This window comes from Agelaius tricolor, unplaced genomic scaffold (genome assembly GCF_023055355.1).
Source record: "Agelaius tricolor isolate 1412-34295 unplaced genomic scaffold, bAgeTri1.0.p SCAF_4, whole genome shotgun sequence".
Lineage (NCBI taxonomy): Eukaryota > Metazoa > Chordata > Aves > Passeriformes > Icteridae > Agelaius > Agelaius tricolor.
In genome coordinates, this window is record NW_027269264.1 from 54202154 (window position 1) to 54227742 (window position 25589).

At 37.8% G+C, this 25589-nt stretch overlaps 1 protein-coding gene across 2 annotated transcripts in view; it reads right to left on the bottom strand.

The window, feature by feature from the left end:
- The window catches only part of RIT2 (Ras like without CAAX 2), a 174335-nt gene that overhangs the window by 96121 nt on the left and 52625 nt on the right, over positions 1-25589 (bottom strand). For both annotated transcript variants that reach the window (XM_071425788.1, XM_071425789.1), the window contains exon 4: positions 7971-8044. In XM_071425788.1, the coding sequence (XP_071281889.1) occupies positions 7971-8044 (74 nt within the window). The remainder of the gene's footprint in view (positions 1-7970; positions 8045-25589) is intronic.

The following is a 25589-nucleotide window of genomic DNA, read 5'->3' on the forward strand; positions in this document are numbered from 1 at the left end:
TCACAACCAAAGTGAATGCAAAATATCTGTGTTAAAATCCTGCATGGATCTTATATTGCTTACAACGTGAACTTGTGACATGAAAGGACTGAGTTTGTCATGTCACTGTGACTTCCCAACATGTGTTTTCATTTCCATGTGCAAAAATATTTCTGAATAATTTTTATTGCATTAGGAAAAAAAAAAATAAACAAAACACATAAGGACAAAGGCAGAGCTCTAAAAAATTAAGTCATGAGGTAACTTGGTTGGATCAGCAGATCCAACAGAGAAAGTGAAGGATTCAGGTAGACCTTAGAGGTCTTAGAGCCCTTCCCAGGAGGGGCTACAAGAGCACTGGAGAAGGACTTGGGAACAGGGCATGGAGTGACAGGAGGAGGAGGAGGAATGGCTTTAAATTGATGGAGGGCAGGGTTGGATGAGATATTGGGAAGAAATTCATCCCTGTGAGGGGTTGAGGCCCTGGCACAGGGTGCACAGAGCAGCTGTGGCTGCCCCTGGATCCCTGGGAGTGCCCCAGGCCAGGCTGGACGGGGCTTGGAGCAACCTGGGACAGTGGAAGGTGTCCCTGCCCATGGCAGGGGTTTCACAGCCACTTCCAATCGAAAGCCTTCCATGATTTTATGATCCTGAAAGACACTGAGTAGCTTCTGAGACATGCCAATACTTTCCTCCAAAGGGCCAAAGCTCATCAGCACGTCTAAAAGTTAGAGGAGTCTGTCTCCTTCAGCTTTGCCCAAGGTGTAAGTCAGGTGCCACACTGATTTCTGACACAGGTCTAGTCAATGCAGCCACTGCTAAGCTTTTGAGTTTTTGTCTTATTAAAAGATAAGATTGTTCCCTGGCATGGTTTGTCTCACATCATCCCACGGCTCTGGTAATGACATGGAACACTCATGAAAAAAATTTATTCTCCTCATCCAACAGGCACAAATTAAAAAACAGGCACTAAAATCTATGCAAGCTGTGCAAGCTTTCATCTATGGAAGTGAGAAAAATATATATCCAAAAATATAGCATACTAAGAAAAACAATGAAAAAAACCCCCAAGAAAATATTTCATATTTTCACTAATTATTTTATTGAGTTTCTACTTTGCTCCTCATCCTCTCTTTGAAGAATCTGGATTTATGGAATAACATTTCTCAGATTATAAAGGTAACAAGCAATGGAGCTCAAAATTTGCTGAAGTTTACTTTTCTAGGTTTTTTTTTGTTTGTTTGTTTATTTGTTGGGAGTTTTTGTGTGTCTGTTTGCTTGGTGGCAGGGAATTTCACTTCCAGGTTCTGGGGCAAAACTATTGAAACTCCAGCTTAAACGATATTACTTGGCCTTGGGTTTTTCCATTCCCCTTCCTGCTAGCAGGAAATAAAAATTTCATTTTTAGAAAGCTTTTTCCAGCTTTTTCCTTCTCATGTGGTTTAGCAAGTGAAATGTTTGGATGATTCTGATAGCAGTATATAATTTTTTCCTTTTGTTCTCTTTGTCTGGAGACAACGCCATTAAAAGCTTCAGAATAACATAAAAGACACTTAATTTTGAAAATCTCATTTTTTGGGGACAACCTACTTCTCCTATGAAGCATTAAAGCCCTGCTCTACAAAAAGAACCATTTCTTGGTCATTTGTTCAGGGGAAATGGGCACCATGTGGTGCTGTAATATGTTTTCTCAGCATTCAAGCCAATTTTTTTAGTCCTGGAAATATCATTATGATGTGAGCTTTGTGAAAATTGATAGAGGTAGAATTCAGTTTTCTGCTCACTGGCGTCCCTGGTTTGTGTACAGCTGCTTAGTAACAAGTAGATTTTGATAGAAAACCTCTGTGAAATGGAATTCCTAGTGAGATTATCTAGGACAGTCACATATATATATATATATAAAGAAATCAGGACACACTTAGAGTATGTGCAGTGTCTGCTGGAACTATAAAGTACTTCAGTGCCACTCACCAGTGCAAAGAAAAAGTGCAGAATATTTTCCAGCGCTGGGAGAAAAGAAAAAATTACATTATCATAACCTTGTGGAGGACCTGGATGAAGTTTACTCATATGGAATGTGTTTATATAGGTGTTTCCCATACAATGTACACCAGAACAAAAACCAACCAACCAAAACCACCTCAAAGCCAAATTCAGTAAAATAATAAAAAACAGAAATCACCCCAAAAACGAAACCAAAAACCCACTAGAAAATACTACAAAAAAAGTCTTGGAAAGAAGAAAAAAAGATTTTCCAATCGTTTTTCAAAAATTGTAGTAACATATTTTCCTCTCTTATATGTCCTTATTTTATTAAAAAGAGAAAAAATATTTCAGCAGCATCACTCTGTATTTATCTAGTTTTGCAAGTTGCAAGTTAGAGAAAGATGAAACACAGTGAGAGGGAAAGCATTTCAAGTGAAATAAAAAAAAAAAGACTTTGTTGAGAAAGAACAGAAAACACTGGAAAATTTTCCACCACCTGCAGTATGGAACCACTACCACTGACTTTGCTGAAGAGGAATGGTAGCAATGGGATTGTCAGACTCAATAAATGCTGATGTTCACCCTAAATGCTTGTTCCCTGCAACATTTTATTGCACCTGTTTGACAAGAAGATAAATGCAGGCCTAGAAATACAAACTGATCCACCCTTTATTGCATCATGATTCACTCATGGACAGGGATGAAAAAGGAAGTTAGGAATCTTGGCTGCCAGTTGCCTGCTCTCCCTTTGGTTGTACACTCATTTTTATCAGCATATGCCTAGACCTTTTCCTACAGAAGTCAAGGAATATTTTGCCAGTGATCTGAAGGAAACTGGTGTCAGGTCCACAATTTCATCTGTGAATTACTGCAACTGTTTTTTCCACTCTGTATCTGTGCCAAATAAGTGTTTCTCCACAATCTGTCCATTGGCAAATAAAACTACTAGGTCAAGGGAGACATTTTAGCTCTTCCCAGAACGTACAGAACAACTTGTCTCAAGAACCCAGAAAAATTTCAGTGTTATGATTTTATACTTTCTAAGTACGTTTTCAACAGCCTGTGGAACAACATACAAAGGAAATAAAACTGATGCTCTTCTCACCTAATACACTGTGTTAATAGTTGCTACTTGCTTCAATATCCCTCTGCTTTAAAAATAAAATGGATTTCATTTATGCACTACAGTACCTAGCAGTAAGTGCAATAAAATTATTTTCCCCTTATAAAAACATGCTGTAGAGGCCCATTAAGACATAATTACTGCCAAAAAGGCATTTTACATTTCCTTGAGATAAGCTGCACTAGTGTACTTTGAGATTTCACTTCCATTGATTCAGGATTAGAGCAGCATGTTTAGATAATAAGCAGAGGGGTCTCAGATAACAGCCTGAGTGAATCATCAGACTATAGTGTTTAGTCTGAGAAAGTGTGTTTATCTGAAGGGCTCTTGGGACTAATATGGTTCCTCTTCAAAGCTTGAAGCAGGGGGCAAGAATCATAGTCCTGCAGGTTGGCAGGATAAACATGTCCTGTGATTTGCTAGCAATTTGAGAGATGGATTTCAGTACAGAGCGCACTGCTGTTGTCAGGTTGAAAAGTGTCTGCCTGGAAATGAATTCATGTGCACACAACTCCAGACAAAGGAAAATCTCCCTGAAATGGCATGCCATCACATTTTAGGGCCCATTTTTCAAGTCTCTGACTCACACCTGGGAAATATACTGGTGCACTAAGTTTATCATAAAAAGCTCATGTTTTAGGAAACAAAAATTGGTGCAATATTCTCGGAATGTATTGTCTCACTGACAGGTACAGAAACCCATTTTTCCACATACTTGCCTGCTTTGTATCTGAAAACAATTTTTGCCTCTTTTACATGTCAGATCAAATTGTTTTCCAGTGAAGGAAACTCTGCTGCTCTTTTAGTGTTCGGCGTGAGGTCTACACAGAGAGATTGGGTAATGTGTCATACAGGGGAAAGCTGTGGCAGGAATAAAAGCTCCTGTGTCAGTCAACAGTCTATAAATACAGCAGGAGAGATAACTGCTGTGTGTGCTCCATGAGGAGCATACTTCTGGGCTCCAGAAGTAGCAACATATTTTTAAGCTAGAAGAGAAGGTGAGAAAGCGTAAATGAGCGAACAGAAGGTTTCTATAACTCCGTGTGGAGGCTTTTTGTGCGCGGTTGGAGCAGTTGGGGGTTGTCACTCTCTGAGAATAATTGTGAAGGGAAGTGAATGCAGAATAGAGTGCTTGAGGGCTGAATGTCCTTTTGCTTGCACCTGCAAGTTTGCTGGAAACCAAAGAGTTTGCGTCAGTTTGGATCAAATGCATGTAAATGCAGATTATTTTTATGGCGCATTGGTTAAGAAAGGGGAAATCCCAGAATTACCTCCACCAATACCACTTCCAAACTCAGTGGACATGGGTGAATTTCAAGGGAAAGTCACTCAAAAAATATCCCATATGGATGAACAAGGAAGCTCAAGCTATCTTTATGGATACTAATTTGCATTTCCAGATTTCCATGAAGTTTGTCCTATATACTCCACATGCCATATTGTAGCTAGCCTTGGGAGTTAAAAGCTAAAAAAGTAAACTTCCTCATTTTTATAAATATGATCTCAATCTCCCATTTAGTGTGTTTGGCTTTATTTGCTTCTCTTTTATTTTTTTTCTTTGTTTTAATTGAAGTGTAGATGGAAACTGAAAAGTTTTGGGTTGAGAATAATACTTCTAGTTAAAGAGCCAAAGGCATCATTGATAACTAACCAAAGGATTTACTGGCAGCTTCTTCTAGATTCAGATGAGCCACTGAAAAAGAATACCAGCATCATTTTTTTTTGTTCATTTCCTTGCAGCACACCACATTTTCAAGATTTTTTTGGTAGGATTAACGCAGGTTATGTCTGTTTATGACAATCCAGCTACCAGGAGCTACATCAGTACCTTCTCCTGAAACTCTCTAAGGCAAGTTCTGTCTGAAGCTAAATGGGGTGAGCAAACACAGGCTGCCCAGCTGGCAGGTGTAGAGGGTGGTGAAAAGAAGGTGTACTGAGTTCAGTGAAGCACAACTGCTTGCACCAGCCCCTACATTCTTTAAGAAAATGCCTCTTGTGCTTTCAGTGGAAAAACACTAGTGGAAGAGCACAAAAGGACAAATGATGGTGTATAAAATACGTATCCAGAGTCCAGTGAACATCAGTTTACCTCCTGAGATGAGCAATTGGTCTATGATATAGTGTCCATGTACATGCACAAGGGAAAAATCAGTAACTAGATGAGCAAGTTAATCAATGTTTCTGATTTTCGCATTGTCTGAATGTTGGGCTGTTTTTTTCTTTTAACTTCAGAAAACTGAGAACATAAATGTGTTTTTGATGCATCATTTATGTTTTACATGCTTCAAACTGGATCTACCAGTTAAAGTATTGAAGATTTTTTTACAGTGTCAGGTATGAAATCACATGTGGGTTTTTAAGTCTAGATTTGACTATTAAAACTCTGTTAATTATTAGTAGTTAATTTGGTCAGTGTTGAAATTCTTAATTAGTTCATAGGTACAGAAGGGAATGGTGAAACATATTTGTTGAAACATGTCCTCCAGGGCAACAACAAAATACATTAAATTCATTCACTATTGATTTCTTGTATTTCCCAAATAAGGACGAATCACAATTTTGGCTCCTTGATCTCCTAAGGTGATTAAAGTCATTATTCAAAGTTAATGACGAAGTATTTATGACTGTGAGGACACCCAGACAAATGAGTTTTCCACTCCCTGATTTGAAAGCTTTAACCCCATCTCCAATTTGACATAAAACCAAGGGAAATAAAAACAATCAGGCACCACCAAGGCACACATCAGCAGCAGCACAAATGGGTGCTTTGGATTTTTACCCTGAGTCACCAAAGTCAGGGCAGAATTTGTGCGAGCTTCAGTGAGAGCACCATTAAGTGCCCTGTGAAGAAAGAGCCTATTTCAGCTGCTGACTTCAATGGGAGTTGGATTAGGTCTTGATTTATTCTGGAGCTATGTAGTGCAGATAGAGAGGCAACAAATCCAAAGACATCTACAAAGACAAGCAGCTAAATCCAGGACACTTAGAACGGACAGCTCCTGAAAAATCGTGGGAGGGAAAGTGGGAAGAGCTTCCTAGTTATGCTGGGAATGTGTTTCAGTGATCACAATCTACATTGGAGCAACAGGTGAATTTAAAATAGAGATTTGCTCATATCAAATCAACTTGTTTGATTCATTTCCACATTTCAACAGAAGTACAATAGCTATGCCCAGGCTGTAAAATGGCCTGGGATGATAAATCTGCTGAGTGTGGTGCTTCTGCACACACCTCTACTTGCTACAAAGAGGAATGGATGAGGAAAAAGGGGAGGTTTAGATTTGGGAATGAGGAAAAAATTCTTTTCTGAAAGGATTATGAAGCCCTGGCCTAGGATGCCTGGGCAATGGTGGAAACACCACCCCCCGGGGGATTTAAAAAGCACATGTCTGTGGCACTTGGAGACACGGTTCAGTGGTGGGCTTGGAACTGCTGAGTTAATGGTTGGACTCAATGATCTTAAAGATATTTTCCAACTTTTAAAATTCTATGATTCTATGAAATATCTGCACCACATTTCATTACTTGGTCACTCCATACCATGGACATCTAACACTATGGAAGTTTTGCTTCCTAAGAGAGATATAACTTAGAGATAAAACTCCAGTTTTTTGTACTATTGTGTTCACCACCTTTCATTGACTGAGTTATTCTGATTTCTTTTCTTACATTACAGCTGTTTATTCTGACAAAATTCATAACCTTGGTAATCATATCCTCCTCCCGTAAATTAAGGATGAGGTATAGTTCTAGCCTTTTCATATGATCAAAAATTTTTTAAATCCTGAAAAAATTATATATATGTGGAAATGACTGACAATAGCTGAACTTTCTTTGAATTTCTGGCAGCAGACTGCATTCCCCACCATTTGCAGTGCCTAGCTTAGGTGCATTCAGACCTCTAGGAAGTTGAGAACAAGGTTACCAGGCTTTTGCTTCCCAAATATTTCCTTGTTTATGTAAGTGTGTCCAAGTTCCTTTTTGGTTGTTTTGTTCCTGCATGAGGCGCACACACACTATGGAAACTCAAGAAAAAAGCCTTCAAAGAGACCCTGAGACACACCTGAGGAAAAGATCAGCACATGGCAGCACTTTAATTAACAATAAACAAATCTTGAGTTGGAAAGGAAATGAACTGAGTAGAAGAAATTATTGTATTTAACTCTTTCCTCTTCATCACTGCATATGAAGCTTGATTCCCCAACAGCAGACATGCTGCCATAGAATTGGCAGAATCAGGGGCTTGTTTGGGTTGGAAGGAACTTTCAATTTCATCTCATTCCAACCCTCTTGCCATGGACAGGAACACCTTCCACTATCCCAGGTTGCTCAAACCCCCATCCAATCTGGCCTTGGACACTGCCAGGGATTGGACACCCTCAGCTTCTCTGGAAAACCTGTATTTGTAACACTTTGTGTTACTTTTTGCATAAAGATATTTTCCTTATGGGTGACCATTTGATATTGAGATATAATGTGAGGAGAAGGCGAAATGTAACAAAATACTTAGTCTACATGTATACCAGAAAATTCCTGTAAAACATATAGAGAAGGAGGAATGAGAAATGTAAGACAAACAACACAGTATTTATTAATTTCATTATTGTGATAGATGTTCCTGCATACAAGAGGAAAAGAAACAAACATCTTTTCATCTATTGTTCATTTCAGCCTGTCTGTCTCCTCTGATGAGATTTGAAATTATACTGTTCTATATTGCAGCACTCCTTTAATCTTCCCCTTTGTTAATTTCTCTATATTATTCTGACACTGCTTCCTTTATGCTTGAGTAGGGAACTTTAAGCACTGTGACTCACATCCCTGAGGTTAAAATCTTTGAGTTTATCTCTGATTGAGTGACTCTCATTGGAAAATTACTCACCTGTCCAGCAGTGTCTAGAATGTCCAAATAGGCTGGTTCATCATCAATTCGGACTTGAGTTTTATAGGCATCCTCTGAAAAACACAATGCAGTTTTCTTAGGCAGGTGATTTGCTCAGAGAATGGAAAATGAAGCAGCTTTGCTAGTTTGGAGTAGGCTTTTCATAAGCTCTCCAATCTGACCTAACATTATTTTATTTGAAAAGTTCCTTTTTGAAATACCTTTGTCACTACAAGTTACTAGCAAAAGAGGGTCTCTTTCATCACACTACCTCAAAATACAAAAATTAAATTTTCCTTTCTTTAAAAGGGAAACATTTCCCTTTCTTTAAGCACAGTCCTCAAATGTCACTTAGGCCACAAAGATTCAGAGGTGTTGTGCTGGTGCTGCAAACCAACAGAGTGGTTTTTTTACTTACCACAATGATACATTCAAAGAGATTTTCTAGCAAACAGTTTCATTTTAAAGATTGTCTAAATTATTAGGATAGATTCCCTGTGGTTGAACAGGATCCTGGCTCAGAGCTCCTATTTAAACTTCTGCATATCTCCAGAAAGGTTGAGCATAAACCTTTTTTAAAAATGAATTCTGTAATCTGTCTTTACACTCATCATAGATGCAGGCAGTGGAGGAGAAACTCTGCTTTGTGGACCCTTCCCTTAGCTCATGATTTTTGTCAACTAAATTTAAAAGAATAAGAACAAAGAAAGGGTGAACTACTATTTGCACAAGCTATTTTCCTCACATTATAATTTCATTCCCCTCTCAACATTTGTATTTTCTTCGTAAGATTAAAAGGCGCGTAGATACTGGCCTGTGTTTATACTTGAAATAGTCTTGGAAATTATCTGTGCTCTTTAATTGCACAGTCATGCAGAGCAGCCTGAGTGGTTTTTGTGACTGGCACTGGAAGTGCACTGAGGCATGAAGACAAGACAAGAGCATTTGTTGAACCTGAGAAATGTCATTAACCACAGTGAGCAGGCTGGGCCTGTCCTAAGAGTCTGTCCTAGCAGACACCCTCAAGCTCTACTGAAATAATATTGAGATCATAATATGGGATAATATCGCAGGTAGTGGGAATACTTGGGACCTTCCAGTTTGTGCCATAATATATATGTGGCATTGCACAACACTTTATAAAAGTGGGGGGGAAATCTGCTTTCTACAAGCAGAGGGGAAAAAACCAAAGCATTTGGATACAAATCTGTATATCTTTAACTCAGATCCCTCCTGAGTCCAGCTGGAGGATTTCTGTTTTTTATGACATAATCACATACAGTATTTCCCCCTTAATTTTAGGCCTCAATTCAGCAAATAGGCACATGACTTTCTTTAAGCAAATACTTAATCCCATTGATATCAAGGTGGCCCAGAGGCTTAATTAATTGTATGATATATTACCTTGCTGAGAAAACCAGAGCACTCCAACCACCATATGTTTTGGTTAATAGATCTTTTTGTAGGGATTGCTGAACAAGAAACTGTGTGGCAAAGTGGGGCTATATAAAAGGCATTGGACTACTTGCAGTTTAATTTATTATTGCGTGACAATGTAATCTACCTGCAGTAGATTGTCTTTTTCTTTTTTTTTCCTTCTTTTCTGTTAACCAAAAATTAAAAACAAAATGGCAAAATATTTAAAAATCAAGCATGGTATTTCCTTCACATAAATTCTATTGATACTATCAAGTATTATTAATACACTTCCATGCAGGTGGCTGTCCATTTGCTTTACATTACTGCATACATAATTAATATATGACTTCCACAAATATAGCTCCCATTCTTGGCTCTGCAGCCAGCAGTCCTACTTCCCTTTTCACTTAGACCAATATGAATCTTTATACAGATTTAAAACAGTTAATGTGGAAAAAAGTATTCCTGCTTAAATTTTACTTGGATAAAAATGAAACTAGACAAATCCTGTCTTGCTTTTTAATTTTTTTTTCCCCAAGGAAAGGATTTACAAGTTAAAAGTTTACGAGTTATAAATAAAAGACTCACTTGTCTCTAAATATAAGTCACAGCTTTTAGATATCTACCCTGCTGAGCTACTCCAGGTGTACCCTGATATAATGTCACTGTCATCAGTAAAGTTTCAGCTGTTAAAAGCTGGAGCCAGACTATCTTTATAATATTTTAACTTTGTAGACATAACACTGAATGTATAAACACATTTAGTCATTTTCCTTTATTTTGCTTTCCCTAACTACTGACCTTAAAAAATTTCACAAAGGAATGTTAGCATCACTGTCCCATTTTCATCCTTGATGTATGCTGATGTCTTCTGTTGGTGGTAGAGAAACATGTTTTGATATGCTTTGACCAGGTACATGAATCTAAATAGTTTTCTAGGCAAATGCTTTTCTCATGTAAGATTGTATTTTGCCCCAAGAAATGTAGAGATGAAACAGGAAGGAGATATGAGTTTCCCTTGTAATATTCTCTCTGCCTACATGCAAGAAGCACAGATAGTACAGACAATAAAGAGAAAAGCCTAAAAATGTCCTCAGTTGGGTTGTGATAAGCAGGGGTATTTTCAACCTGAATATAGATGGAAAATAAGTTGGAGTTTTAACCCCTAATTTTCTTCAGGCACTCATTTAAGAGGAAGTCCTTAAGTGCACGCTTGCCAAAGAAATCATTGTCTTGAGCCAGCACACCCTCATACCAGAGAGCAAATCACAGCACCACTTACGAGCTTCACCTTCTTAATCACCTCCCTAATGCTCAAACACATTCAGTCTTATGAGGGGCACTGCCTTTCCATTTTCCTGTGGATTCACTGATATCCTGGGCATTTCAGTCCTTCCAAGGCAGCAGGCAGAAGCAAGACGCATAAATTGAAACCTCTTTCAATTTCATAAATTGAAACCACTTTCAAATATCCCGTATCATGTCATAAAGACCAAGAGGAAGAGCAATACCACTTAGTTCTGCTCTAAAATTAATACTTTTAAACTGGGATTTTGTCTTAGAAAGTAATGTAAATAGAGGTTTAATTCTATTTTCTTTTTATTACATGGGCAAACATCTTTATTTAATTTAAAATTATGATGCAGAGGCATTAACCTGGAAAGAAACCTCTTCCTAGAAGTCAAGAGTTGGAAAAATCTGTATCTTTTACCCATATTTTTTGGTTCATTGGTAGCTGTGAGGTTAAGCAGAAATCCTGGTATTTTTACATGTTTCCCAAAGGATTTCAGAAGGGACTACTGTGTGGCTTGTGTTTTTAGTCCAAGCAGCATGGTAATTTATGATCATGGTGAGGGAAGTTCTGAGACCTTGCTGTAAAGAGCAGAAACAAGCTGCTCACATGTGGACAGAGGACAGAAGTGAAGATGCTCCTCTGAAACTGCACCTAAATGTATTTGAAACAAAGGGGGAAAATCTTCATAATCACATTAAATCACATTCCAATATCCTCCCTTTAAAAATTATCTGCATTACAAATGGTGTCTGCTGTATTTACACTGCTTCCGGTGTTTGAGAATGCTATACTTTCTTTCACCTAATTAATTTATAATATGAATATAATTTTCCCTATAAAACCAGTTTGGGGGCTGCTAAACCACATGTATTTATGCTTTACACCCTACAGCTCTAAGAAGTGGTATTTAATAAAAGCTAAAATCCAGCTGCTATTTCAGTAAAGCATTAAAAGAACATACAAAATGGGCATGAATGATAATCAGACATCAGGCAATAAATCAGACTATAACTATATTGCTCAGATTAAGCTCAGGATTAGTCTTTTTTCTGTGAGGTTAATCATAAAGCCTCAGCTTTTGGTTTGGGTAAAATTCTGAAGAAGAGTAGGTCATTGCATGAAAAAATCTGTGGATGGAATTTACTGATATTGCTAATTGTGTTTCAAACACTGATTTCAAGAATGAACATTTTTTAGGGTACCAAAAAGTAAACAAAACAAACCTCCCACATCCTTGTAATCTGAACAATGCATGGATATATTAATTGTACTGTGAAAGATTTTTTTTCCTACATATATTGTTGATTTTTTTAGAATCTTATTTCCTACAAAGATTAAAAATAAAAATGAAAATAGATACAAAATTATTCTCAGAGCATTATATCATATGGCTTCAATGAAAACTGTCTATTTAATGCATTACAGGGTGGGACAAAAGAAAGATCCAACTGTTTTTTAAATGGTACCTATTTCTTTTTAATTTTAAATTCTTTCCCTCTTTATTGAATGTCTAAGTTTTTGTTTTTTTTTTCTCTTTTTCTCATTTTTAATTGTCCTTTGCAGTGATAGAAAATTAAAGAAAAAAAATGCTTAAGTTTTATGTTTTCTGGCTTTGTGGGTTTTTTTTTTGGCGTGTGTGTTTGAAATTAATGCATGATCATTTTTTCAAATTTATTTTTTTATAGGACATAATTCTGGAGACAGAAATACAGTAATTAATGCAAGGTCGTGTTATGACCAGTTATCCTGGAGAATCTGAACTCATAAAAAATATATATCTGTACTTTTTCAGTTATGGGCAGGTAACTGCTTCATAACAAATAGATTTGAATGGTGTTCAATTTAAAGGGGAGTTGTATTGGGCTTTTTGTCTGCATTACAGACATGTTTCAGTCCCTGAAATTTAGGTCAGATGCTTCTTTCTTCCATTTGTTAATTCTTTTTTTTATGCCTTCTAAATAAAGTCTCTCTTCTCTTTCTTGTACAATACCAATTACAGTCAAAAATCATCAGATTCACATATATAGGTGAGCCAAAAGACATTTTACTTGACTGAGGAGGTGTCAAGCCAGCAGAAGGGATCCAAGCTTGTCAGCCACACCTGGAATTCTGCCTCTTTTGCTCCCTGTGTGCCAAAGCAATGGCAGGAGACACAGCTCTGGGTGTGCTTAGATTATCTGCCACAAATGCATTTTAATTTAGCGATGCTCCTGAATGTGGGATGGCCATGAGTCTTTGCCTGTATGAGTGCTGTTTCTATTTACAGCAAGGAATTTTTAAATGAAAAGACTGGATGAACAGAGACATAAACCACTGTACCAAACACTACACATAAACTCCTCCTCTTTGAGATAAGAATATGCATGTTGTAGGAATTACCCATCAAAATACATTGCTATTAAAACCTCCCTCGGCATATAATTATTTTCCTGGACTATGAGTGTTTTACAATTTGGGTGAGCGTTGCTATCAGCATTTTGCAGACAAGGACACCAAGTCACAGAGGTTGCCTTCCTATAAGCTCTGCACACATGATAAGCAATGGGTGGTTTACAGGAGCAGGACTGACAGATTTGATTGCCTTGTATTTTGTAAATACTCACATAGATAGCAGTATCCTTTAATATAATGCAAATGGGGATATTAGTACTGGGCTATTAACTAGGTAATTTAAATATTCCAGTTCTAGCTCTGTTACATCATTATGTGTGGTGTGATTCTTGGAGATGTCCTGTGCAGGGCCAGGAGTGGGACTTGAGCCAGCTTGATCCTCATAGGTCCCTCCCAGCTCAGCTTATTCTGTGATTCTATTTTCTGCAATCCATCTCTATATCTGCAATCACACTTTTCTTCCCAGTGATGCTGATTTTTTGTTTCTCAGCATTGAGCTGTATTTGCCATTTGTCATTTGTTTAGCTATGTCATGTCTTTGTCAGATCCTTCAGGTTCCACTCATTTTCATGTTAACAGCACACACTGCCTGTTACCAGCCTACAAAAGTGATGGTATCAGACAATATTATTCCAGGCTGAAGAATCTTGATGGTGGTTTGCAGAAGGGAGAAAAAAATACCTCTTCCTTTCTAAATCCACAGCCAGAAACACTTCCTTCAGTAGCCACATGTTCTGAACACCTCAGCTGCTTCTATGAAAGAGTTGTAGGTAAGTAATGCAGCATTTAATGTAGATATTACTTCTCTGCTAGCCCATAAAAAAACCTACACTGTAGGACTGAGAAAATTAAAATAATCTGAGAAAAAATAAAGCATCATTCATGTTAAGTGCTTATCATAAAAGGAATTCATTAATTTATTCATTGCACATTCAGTTGCATGATAATAAATACTAAAATCTCTATATCCCTGTTTTCATTTTAGCATTCAAATTGCCATAAACATATTTACAGATAAGATATTGAACCAAAGCTTTGGCCATGTACAGAAAATCTTCTGTAATGTTTTCAAATGGCCTTGCTAAATTCAAATGCATATCACTGCTGTAGATTCCATTTCTCCCTAGTTTCAATTGAAAACACAATATTTCCTTTACTTAGCCTTTGTTCAGTGTCATTACATGCTTTTAACTAATTGCTGTGTTCTTTTTTAGAGGTTTCTGTTCCTCCAATGGTACATAAATATTATCCCTGAGTTCTAAATGGCACAGGTTCCCCAGAGGAGCTGTGGCTGCCCCATCCCTGGGAGTGTTCAAGGCCAGGCTGGATGGGGCTTGGATTAAACCTGGTCCAATGGAAGGTGTCCCTGCCCATGGCAGAGCAGCTGGAATGAATGATGTTTGGAGTCCCTTCCAATGAAAATTTTTCTATGATTATGCAGTTCATAAGTTAATTCATAATTTCAAGGGGTGAAGATGCGAATAAAACCAATTAAAAAAAAACCCAAAAAAATGTAATGATTCTATTGTCTCAGTTTGAAAACAAAAGTGCAGAACATCTTGTAGTTGATTTTGTCCTCCTAATACAGGAACTGCTAATATCTTCAATGGAAAGCAGAAGCACAATGAGATTACATCCAGATCCTCAAACAAACCTCTTCATTTAATCCCAATCAATGAAAAGTGGTGTCTAAATGCTTAGAGGGGCACAGTGCCTAGAACCATAGAATCACAGAACTGTTTGATTTGGGAGGGACCTAAAAGAATCTTGTTCTAACTCCCCTTGCCATGGGAAGGGACACCTTCCATTAGACTAAAGCTGCTCAAAGCCCTCCCAACCTTTAATACTTCCAGGGATGTTCACTTCCCTTGAACACCTCTGGCAACCTGATGAACATCCAGAACCATTGCAGCAGAATAAAAACTTCAATTTAGGCCCAGTTAAGTGTCTCATGCAGCCTCAGTATTCATTATTAGTCATTTTTAGCATCCACCTTCATCATGCTCTTCTCTGACTCCTTTACCTCAGGCTTTGGCTGCATCTGCTTCCAATAATTCACCTAAAAGCTTCCTCAGCCTAATAGGCATTTCTGTTCAGCTCTCACCTCACCACAGTGCTCCTCTCCTAATGCCATTATGTATCTGTCTTAAAACAGCTGCTCTCAAATTAACTTTCTCCCTCTTGTTGGGCTGCCTAATGTTTCAGAGCTGTGCTCTGCAGGGCAGGACTGATAACACTGAGCTGCTGAAGCAGCCTGATTGATTTCCAGTTTTGGCTAAGTACATGCCAGTTTTCTTGGTGACCTGAAATGCACTCAGTGCCTTTTAAATTGGGAAATGGGTTATCCATTGCACAATCCATCTTCTATGGTTTTTTTTTTCCTTTTTTCAGTTTTACCTACAGATGTGTTCAAGAACCTCTTCTTGAATGTCAGCTTGCTGTTTCATTACTGTGGTGCCCTTTCATTCTTTGCTGAAAAGCAATGGAAGCAAAAGCAGCTTAATCTCACTTAGTCTATGGTAAGTAAAAAAAAAGGAAAAGAAAAAAACCAACAGCATTTTCTGTGCTTTAATATGTTTTGTGTGATCAGAAATCTGAGGGAATTGACCTTTGATCCAGTTAAATTTAGTTGCTCTTCTCCCTTTGGGTTCTTATGATCATGAGGTTTATTAACCTCATTAAAGCAGGTTTATTAAAGCAGCTGGAAAAGGAAGAAATGGCCTGCCCAGCTTTCAAGAAGAACTAAAATTAAGAATGATTGTGCTGAACAGTTTTGCATGGGAGTGAATTTCTTCTATATGGAGTAATCAACAAGGGTACAAAGCACAACATACAGTAGAAAATTCAAGGTAAGAAACCTACTTCCAGACAAAGGAGGTAAAAATATAAACCTTGGTAGCCAGCAAGGCAAACTCCTTGCTATCTTTTCTGGTCTTGCAGCACCTTGCATCCAGTCAAATCTCTGTCATCAGGGCCCAAAGTTAATGAATTACAGCACTGTATGTGAGCATAACAGTATATGTGACTATCCAGTCCAGGGAAAAATAATAGCACCATTAACATGAAAATTAAGCACAAAAAACACCAATGCAAATATCTCCTTCTACAGAAACAGTATTTTCATAATACTATACTATATATTAGTTTTTTGCTGTTTGCAACATTTTATTTTCTAGTCACAGATAAGCCTTTTCCCCTCCAAAACAAAATTATTATTAATTAAAGCAAAATGCTTTTTCACAAGGCCACAGAGCGGTTACAAGTTCTGATCAAGATCAAATTTATTTTATAATTTATATAACCAGGATGAAGTCTAGAAAATAATAATGCACTCCTCTTCCTTCAGTTCCCCAAGCACATGGATGGACAAACTCATTCCATTCTTACATAGTAACACATTATGAAACACAGAATTCTTCTGGGTTTAGTCACCTCCTTTAAATGATAACTTTCTGCTGGGACACAGCATGGATTTAAGTAAAAGATGACGCAGTTGATCTGAATAATTTGGTCCAGTGAAGCAGCTATCAGTTATGATGCAAATGCTGTTATCAACCAAGCTACCATTTATGATTTTAACCTGCAAATATGCACATATGTGACCAATTTTGTGTTAATCATTGTATAAGACAAAGTTTGTTGCCTAGAAAACTTGCTCAAGTCTTCATCAGAACTTGTAGTGTAGTCCTCCAAACAGGCTAAATTTTAATTGTTAAGTGTCCCCCACCCAAGTGAATAAAGCTATTTTTCTCAGAGCTAACTCTTACAGAGAAATTAAAATTTCTCTGCAAAACTTAGCAATTTTGCAACTTAAGGTAAAAGATAACTCAGGCAAACCATTCCACTCACTGTTAGGAACTGCTTGCAATGTAGATAATGCTACTAATATTTAATAAAAGCATATCATTACTTCCTCTGCTTCCAGAAAAATTTCTTTTTATTCAAAGGCGTACACGAACAAAGCGAACAAAGTACCCCTGTTTAATCAAAACATGATAATTAACAGGAGTCCAAGTACCCTTATCTTGGGGAACAAGAATAGCAGGTAGCAATTTCACCACTCTTTCAAGTCCGTGCTTGTGCTACCGAGTGGGAGAATCTGAAGGCTACGAATTCACTTCTTGTCATTTCAGGGGAAGTAATTAGCAAGTTGGCTACGTCTGCATGGTTATTAGCACGGATGGTGCCTTGGATTTAGTAAGGTGTAGATGGCTGCTGGCTTCCATGAAAGAAAGGTTAATGGAAACATTTGTCCTGCGATGAGGAATTTTGAATTGAGCGTGATAAGTCATCTGCCTCTAGAAAACCGTGGCATGGGCATCTCTTTCAATTTCAAAAATCATTTGTGGAATAATTTTGCTAATCACAATATTCAGGACACAGGTAAGCAAGTTTTCCCTATTCATGGGCTGCAACTCTCGCTTCAGGTCCTTCTAAGTTCATGACCCTAGTGGTAATTACAGGTAATTAATGGTAATTGCAATCACCAAATGAGGGTTGTGACACCCGTGGCAGAACCACAGGGCTAAGGCCACAGAATGAGTTTGGTGTTCACCCCAGCTTCAGCCGTATAATTCCCATGACACTGGACATCCTCATCTGCCACAAAACATGACATTCCACCCCACTTTAGCCCCAAGAATCTAGGCCTTCTTTATTGTATTTCATATTTCAAAGAATTATTCATCTAACTAACACGAGATTTAGAGGTTAGGGTGAGATAATCATGCTCTATCACTTTGCACACTTACACAGCTAATCAGAAACTACAATATGTTTGTGACTTCACTGTGGATAGCAGTTCTGGATAAAAATAGAAACTCTCCTGTTTTTGAGGTCACCATCCGGATGCAGAGCTTTCCTGCAGCCAAAATCAGTCAGGATCTAAAGGTTCAGAGCTGAATTTCACAGTTCATATAAGGAGCTCAACCCAGTGAAAGTGTGCCAGTGATACTACAAGAGACCAGAGAAGAACCTACGAAGGAGACATTGCCCCAGTTTTCTTTTTTGCATTAATATTAGGGTATAATTGTAGGTCTGAGAGGAGGATGGAAGACCTGAGCTCTGAGAATATTCTCTTCTGTCAGCAGAACCATTTAAGCTTTTTTTCTGCTTCAAACTACTAGATTTATCAATCAGAGACTTGGTGGATCAAAACAGGGGAAGCAAAGATTTTTTTTGGTGGAGTCAAACCAAAACCACCCATTGCTCAATTGGAGGTCTTCTGCCCTATAAAAAGCTGGTATGAAGAAAAAAAATGACTGTTTTGTGTAGAACAGACAAAAAAAAAATAATGGTTTCTATTCTTGACTGACTTTCTACACCCTGAATATAGAAGATATTACAAAATAATTTTAATAAAAATGTTTCATTACTATAATTATTATTACTATTGCTATTATTATAAAAATATAACAAAGCAATGCTTTTGTATTGCCACATTTATAAGAAAAGGCTCTTTTCTTCCTCTCTCAGTTTTAATCTGACTAATCAATGCTTAAGAAGAACAACCACCAAGTCACACTTCTATATTATATATTCTTTCTGTATTTAGCAGATATACAATTAATCTCAGGTTTCCAGAAGAAATAGAAGGGTAATATACCACACTTTGATCCTCCACTGACCCTTTTCAGTGAAGAGAAGACAGCCAAGGCAGGAATATATTTTTCTTCCAGCACAAAGAAAATTAATGGGAGTATGGAAAATAATAAATATGAACCATTAGCAGCTAAGGGGTATTGGTCCTTTTTTGCATGTGAACATAGATCTCTCATGGCAGCACACAGGGTAAACACTTTTCTGTCCTCTTCCAGACATAGTAAGCCCTTGCTGAGCAGAGATTTTGGATAAATAGGATCATAAAATCATAGCACCCCTCATAGCTGTCTACCAACTGGATTTAACTCTACTGACCACCACTCACCACCTGCCAGGTCTGACTCAAAATAGAGTAATTTGTTTGTTTTCTTAATTTCTAAAACAATGGAGAAAGGGAAGTCGTATCGCCAGCCAGATTGTCATTTAAGGTAATTCTGATTAGATAAATGCTCCAGCTGAGGATATATAGAGCCATGAAAGGTCACAAGACCATTTAACTAGTTTTTCTCATTTGGAGATGTTCAATAGCCCAAGGAATATCACACCATGGCACAGGTAATTGCCACTGATATTTTTGACAACAGGGATCAACTTGTGAAGGAATTTTGGCTCATGGAATGGTGTCTGAGAGTGAATGCATGAGATGCTTGACTGGGTTTTCACACCTCGCCTGAGATTTCTGATCTCTTTCATTCTCACTTATACCACCTTTTCCACATATTTCTTTCTACATGATCCCTTTTGACTATTTGAGCGCTGAGAACTATTTTTTCATCAATTTTTTTAACTCAGTAACCTGTCAGGCAGCTATTCCATGTTGGGGTGGCTTAATTTTCCTTCTGAATACTACTGAATCAGCTTGAAAAACTGTTCAATGAACGTCAGAGAGCCAGTGAGGCTGGGAAAAGGGCAGAGATGAAGAGTGGGAATTTCTCTTTTCCTTCACAAATGAGTTTTAAGATTTGGCTTATTTCATCTCACAAAAGTACAGACTGTTTCAGAGTCTCCAGCATCTGCTCCTAGCAGGTGATAGCTCATGCATCAATCCTTGCTCATGCTTTAGGGTAAAGAATAGCTCCAGGTATTAATATCTACACGGAGGTACTAATATCCTTTTATATTAATATAATATTAATAGTTCTAGATAGATGGCTCTACACTTGATCTCTACACCATTTCCTCCTCTGAGACTTCACAGCGTGGTGGAGCAGGGGCTCACAGCTGCGGCTGCTCTCTGGCACTGCTGTGCCTGAAGTGAACCTGCCAGCAGAGCTGCTGTGTTCAGTTTTCCATGGGCATGTGAGATAGACACACACCACTGCATTGCCAAGGCTGAAGTGCAAGCCAAAATTCTCTTCAAGGTGTTCTGACCAATATTCCAAACTTTGAGGAGGTGTTTGGTGACTTTGGAGGGGAGATGATGACTGGAGAATCAGCCCCCTGGGGTTCTTACTCTCTAAAAAGGCACTGACTGCATTTGCTTCTCTGATATTGCTTATATCAGAGATGTTGCTAAAAGAAAATTATTAGATTAAGCAATGTTTCCCTGGTGTTTGAAAATGTTAATCGAAAAAGAACTGTCGCCTGATGTAAACAGCCCTAAAAATAATTCCAAGAGTCATATGTGTAAGAAAACCAGAACGTTGGACATCAAAATTATGACCAGGATTTCAGGGGTGATTCCCCTTGAGTGCAGACAGAAAAATGCAACTTCTTGTTTTATACTTTTTTGTATGAAGTCTGAAAACAATTCAGGACTGAATACCTGCCTTATGAAGGCAAAGTTCAGAGAAGGAAAGTTTAACATCAGAGCAGGAGATCATGTGTCTGAGTAACACAGCATGTTTAGAATAGGACCAGACTAGTCCTTTAACAAGAAAAATACTGAAGTTCTCAACAGAAAGAATCAAATTTCATCATGATCTGAGACTTCATCTAAGACAAACGTATCTCATACTGAAATGTTGAGAGATTATCCCACTATCGTTAATGTGCACTTTAAAGAAAAAATACTGCATTTTAAAAAGAAGTATCTCAAAGAGAAATAGGACTATTTTTGGCTTTCAAGTCAAATTGTTTTCATCAGAGAGAGAAAAATCTGCTGTGATTTTCCAGTCTCCCCTCTCTGTACTTTCAAATAATTTGTATTTCCTTTCATAGTGGGATGAAATAGTAAAACTAAGCAGAAGGTGTGTTATTGCCTCCTTGAAATCTAAACTAACTGAACCCTTTGGGGACTTTTTCCATTCTTAATTTCTTGATGCTACTCCCTGCTTTTCTATGCATGGCTTTTTTTTTCTCTTACTATGAAAGAATCTACACTGCCAGACACACGACAATGTTCTCCTTTCTTTTGCCACCTTAGCAAGGATGGTGCACAGCATATCTCACACTTCATTTTCCTCTATCCAGACACTCTGAGAGGTATCACAGTGATTTGTGAAGGTCCTCGTTCTGACAAGCTGTCAGAGAATGCTCCACAATTTAGCTTCAGACACCTAGATTTAGAAACCTACAGAGTATTTGTCTATATGCAAGGTAGGTAGCTAAAATCTCCTCACCCTGAGGTGTAGATGCTATCTAGTTGTCCATACTGGAGTCTGGATGTTTGATATGCTCTTGGGAATGTTTTCTGGTTTTCATTCACTGGAGTGGAAGGGCTCTGGTGATCCTGTGTCACACTCGCAGGGGGACAGATATCAGCCACACAGGATCTCTGGAAGATCTACAGCCTTCTGGGTGGGGATCCTGAATTAAATTCCTTACAGAATACTTCACAGAAGACTTTAGGTTGGAAAAGAGCCCTGAGATCACTGAGTCCAGCTGTTAGCCCTGCACTGTCAAACTCACCATTAACCCATGTCCCCTGGTGCCACACCTACAGGGATTTTAAATCCTTCTAGGGGTGGAGACTGGTGACTCCACCACTGCCCCAACAGCCTGTACCACTGCTTAATACCCTTTCAGGGAAAAAAAAAAATATTTATCCAATGTAAACCTTCTCTGGAGCAAGTTGAGGCCCTTTCCTTTTGTCCTGTCCCTGTTCCCTGGGAGCACAGCCCAACCCTCCCACTGGCTGTCCCCTCCTGTCAGGAGCTGTGCAGAGCCACAAGGGCCCCCCTGAGCCTCCTTTGCTCCAGGCTGAGCCCCCACATCTCCCTTGGTCACTTCTCACCAGACCTGTGCTCCAGACCCTTTCCCGTCTCCGTTCCCTTCTCTGGACATGCTCCAGAGGATCTCAAATGGCTCCCACAAACTGTGATAAAGGAAGTGAGCAAAGAACTGAATCTCCACTCTTAAATCTCCCTGAATCTCACATAATTGGAACCAAGATACATGATTCATGAGCAGAATTTATAATTTGGATGTCTAAAGTTGAGCCTTATTCAGAGTATCCAAGAGTATCCATACTCTCTGCTCTTTTTGATATGCTTAAGTCAAAATTCTTTGCACCAAAAGTGATTATTAATCTCTTAATAATGCAAATAATACCAACAGACAGCAAAATGAAAAATAAAAACGCAAATTTAAGAATATGGTTCAAAGGCATGCACCAATATTCTTGTACATTCTTCATTTCTTGTTTTGAACAATGATGAATATGGAAAATAGAGGCAATATTGCTACATCTACATAATCAGTGTGAATACCCTTGGGAGACAGTCCTTGGAGACAAATTGATCATTTTATATGAATTTTTTATGCCACCTCAGATAAGGCCCATAAATATATGGAGAATGATGAATGAAAGAAAAAAAAGGAAACAAAAATGAAAACAAACAATTTTGGGGCTCAAATCTAGTTGTGATCTGCTCAGTCCAATCTAAATATTTATTTTCTAGATAAAGAAAGAGAATGAGAATTAATTTAGGGAAGGTCTACACATGCATTCACATTTTATATAAGAGCAGAAATGTTCTGGAACATTTTTGTACCCTAAATACAAATGTGAATAGAACTTTTGTAGCAATATGCCTCTACCCAGATCTAGCAGATGTGTCCCACCATTGTCCTCTTTAAATTTTAATGAGTTTGTATTTCCCTTGCTTTATACTTTTTCATTATTGTACCTTCAAAACCAATAAAATCTTTATTTCACATTTTTTGGTACTCATTATATAAACCTAGAATATTTCCAGCTACATTTTGCTTTTTTTTTTCTGTCTGAAATTTCACCCCCGCGCTTCCAACATCTTATTAAAGATGAGTAAATGCTATTTTATTTGATGCATTGGTGAATGCAGCACTTCGTTAGGGAACCTCATGGAAATTCATGTGCTTAATGCTAGAGTGCTTTCCATCCCACACCCATTTCAATTAGAGTTTGACATTGACACAGCCTTAATGCCCTCAACTGCTCATTTGACACAATCTCATGCAGTGATATCTCACCAAAACAGGAAGCTGCTCTCGCATCTCGTTTGCATTATGTATTCATTTTAAGATTAGTCACATGGTTAATGAGCATCTTGGAGCCTGTCCAGTTTGCTGCTCTATGTCGTGTTTCCTTTCCTGACACTCCACTTGCATTAACTCTCTGTGATGTTGCCAAAGACGGCGCAGACTGTAAATTGCTCTTAGCCATTTGTTCCAGAAAATTATCACATCCACTGCCACTTGGAATTTATGCCCATTGTTGACTACAATTAAATATTAAATGCGCGCTAAAATAATTTAATTTTCACAAAGTTTCACATAATTTAATTTTCACAATCTGGGTTTTTTTCTTACATACAGTCTAATACTAATTTTACCCTTCCTCTCCCCCTTTACTTATAAAAGTAATGTTTCTGTCTCAAAATTTTGAACTGCAATGCTTGTAGCAGACCTCAAATATGACCATTATACACATTTGATCTTGAAATGGCATTAAACTCAAAGCGACAGCATTAAAATTAGCAATTCAGGTAGCATTTAACTTTTTAATCAATGTTTACTCAATATTTTAAATGAATACTGACACATCTAGTTCTGTATTTATGTGTATGCACACAACGTCCGTTAAATTCTTCAAAAGTCTACATAAATCATAAATATAGAGAGAAAAGACATGTAAATAATTCTAAACCTATTTGCATAGCCCTTTCAAGATCAAAATTAACACATTTGAAGTATATGTATGTATAACAAACTATTTCACAGGAATCCACAGAAATGAAAACCAGCTGAAATTAGTATTCTACTTCCATGCCAATGCTTAAAATGGGCAATGAAAAGTTTAAAATTATAAAGTGATTATCAATATTTTGGTAGCCCCAGGGTCATCAACAGCTTGCCCTTAAACCTGAAAGTGATAGACTTATGGGATTTCAGGGACAATGATGCTATTTAGAATGGCCCCTCTTTTTCACTACCATCTATTTGTTTTAGGAAAATTAATTAGAAAAACTCCCATCAAGTGCAAGGAGGGACAGCATCAATTCTGTCACTACCTCTTTAAATCTTGTCTAAATTTGCACAGTTAAGCATCATGGTCACTGCCACCACAATGTCATATCATAGAAAACAAAGAGAACGTAATAGGTAGTGCAAGAACATCAGAAAAAAATTAGGTGGGTATTTATTAGAGTCTTTTGTACATGTCAAGCAAATGAGACAATCCACCTTATCTTAATGCTCAGCTGAAGAGCTGTAGTCTCAATACTTTGGTTAACACTGGAAATCTGTGGATTATAATTTAAACACACTTGAAACTTTTTTCTGGACAGGATCACCCATTCAGTGACTTCCACAGGAACCTCTCTTCCTTAAAAATGCCCAGAAAAATAAAACTGCAGGTACACAGAAATATTTATTTTCAAAGAAGTACCCCAAAAAAAAGTGAGGCCGTGTGCCCATAAATGTTCAGGACAGCACATAGGTTCCACGAACAACCTAAAAATTGCTGAGGAATTGAAGGGGCCTGGAATGCATGGTACAAGGAAAAGGCAATAAATTGATATCCAGAGAGATCAGGGATCTCAGAGAGAGAAGAAATGTTGTATTTAATTTTTTGCTTTGTCACTCAGACAGCTTGAATATAGATTTCATATGTGGCCTGTTTTGTAATTTCTGCATCATCTGCTGCTGGGTTACAGTGAGAAACAAAACTCTGGCTGGAGACATCACTGCTCTGATCTTAGATGATAACTTCCCCATGACACAAAGCATTTGTGTTTATCTCCTCATGACTTTAGAGGAATAACCTTTTCCCCTGACATCAGCACAGTCTTGGTCCTGGAAGTGCTCATTTTGGATTCCCTTATTTTCTTTAGGCTGATGGGCTAAATAGTAAAAATATCGTTACTACAGGATGTGTAACTAAACATGAGATTAATTCTGTGAGGTGAGACCAGTAGTTTAAAAGTAGCAAAAACAATCTCAACAGTATAAACTTTTTCAGTGGGCTGTCGTTTGAAAATTATGAATTTGTTATTAGAGATGTGATAGCAAGTGATTCCTTCTACTTCTTTTTTGGTTTTATGTACAATTTTAAGGGGTCATACACAAATTTACCTAAGGAAAAACATACATACTTAGCCCAAGATCATTCTCTTCTGTTTGGTATGTGTTTTAGAGCCCAGATAGTGATATGACTCTTTCAGGAGGTCCTCATCGTGTTCTGAGAAAGAGAAGTGCTGAAGAGAAAAACTTGTACTTCCAGTTCTGTATCTAGCCAGCTGGGTGAGATGGAATTCAATAATTCCCTGTTCACTTTTAGCCTCTCTCCTCTTCTTTAGTGCTGGTTTTACTGAGTAGAAACACTTTCTCACCCAAGGAGACCTTCATCCTGATCAAGTCCTCAAGGCATTCCTGCAGTATGTATTTGAATGCACCATATAAGCTTTCCTTCTCTTGAAGGATGATTATCTATTATGCATATTGTGGTGTTGTCTAGAGAACAATAAGTTAAGATTATGACGAGATACAGTATA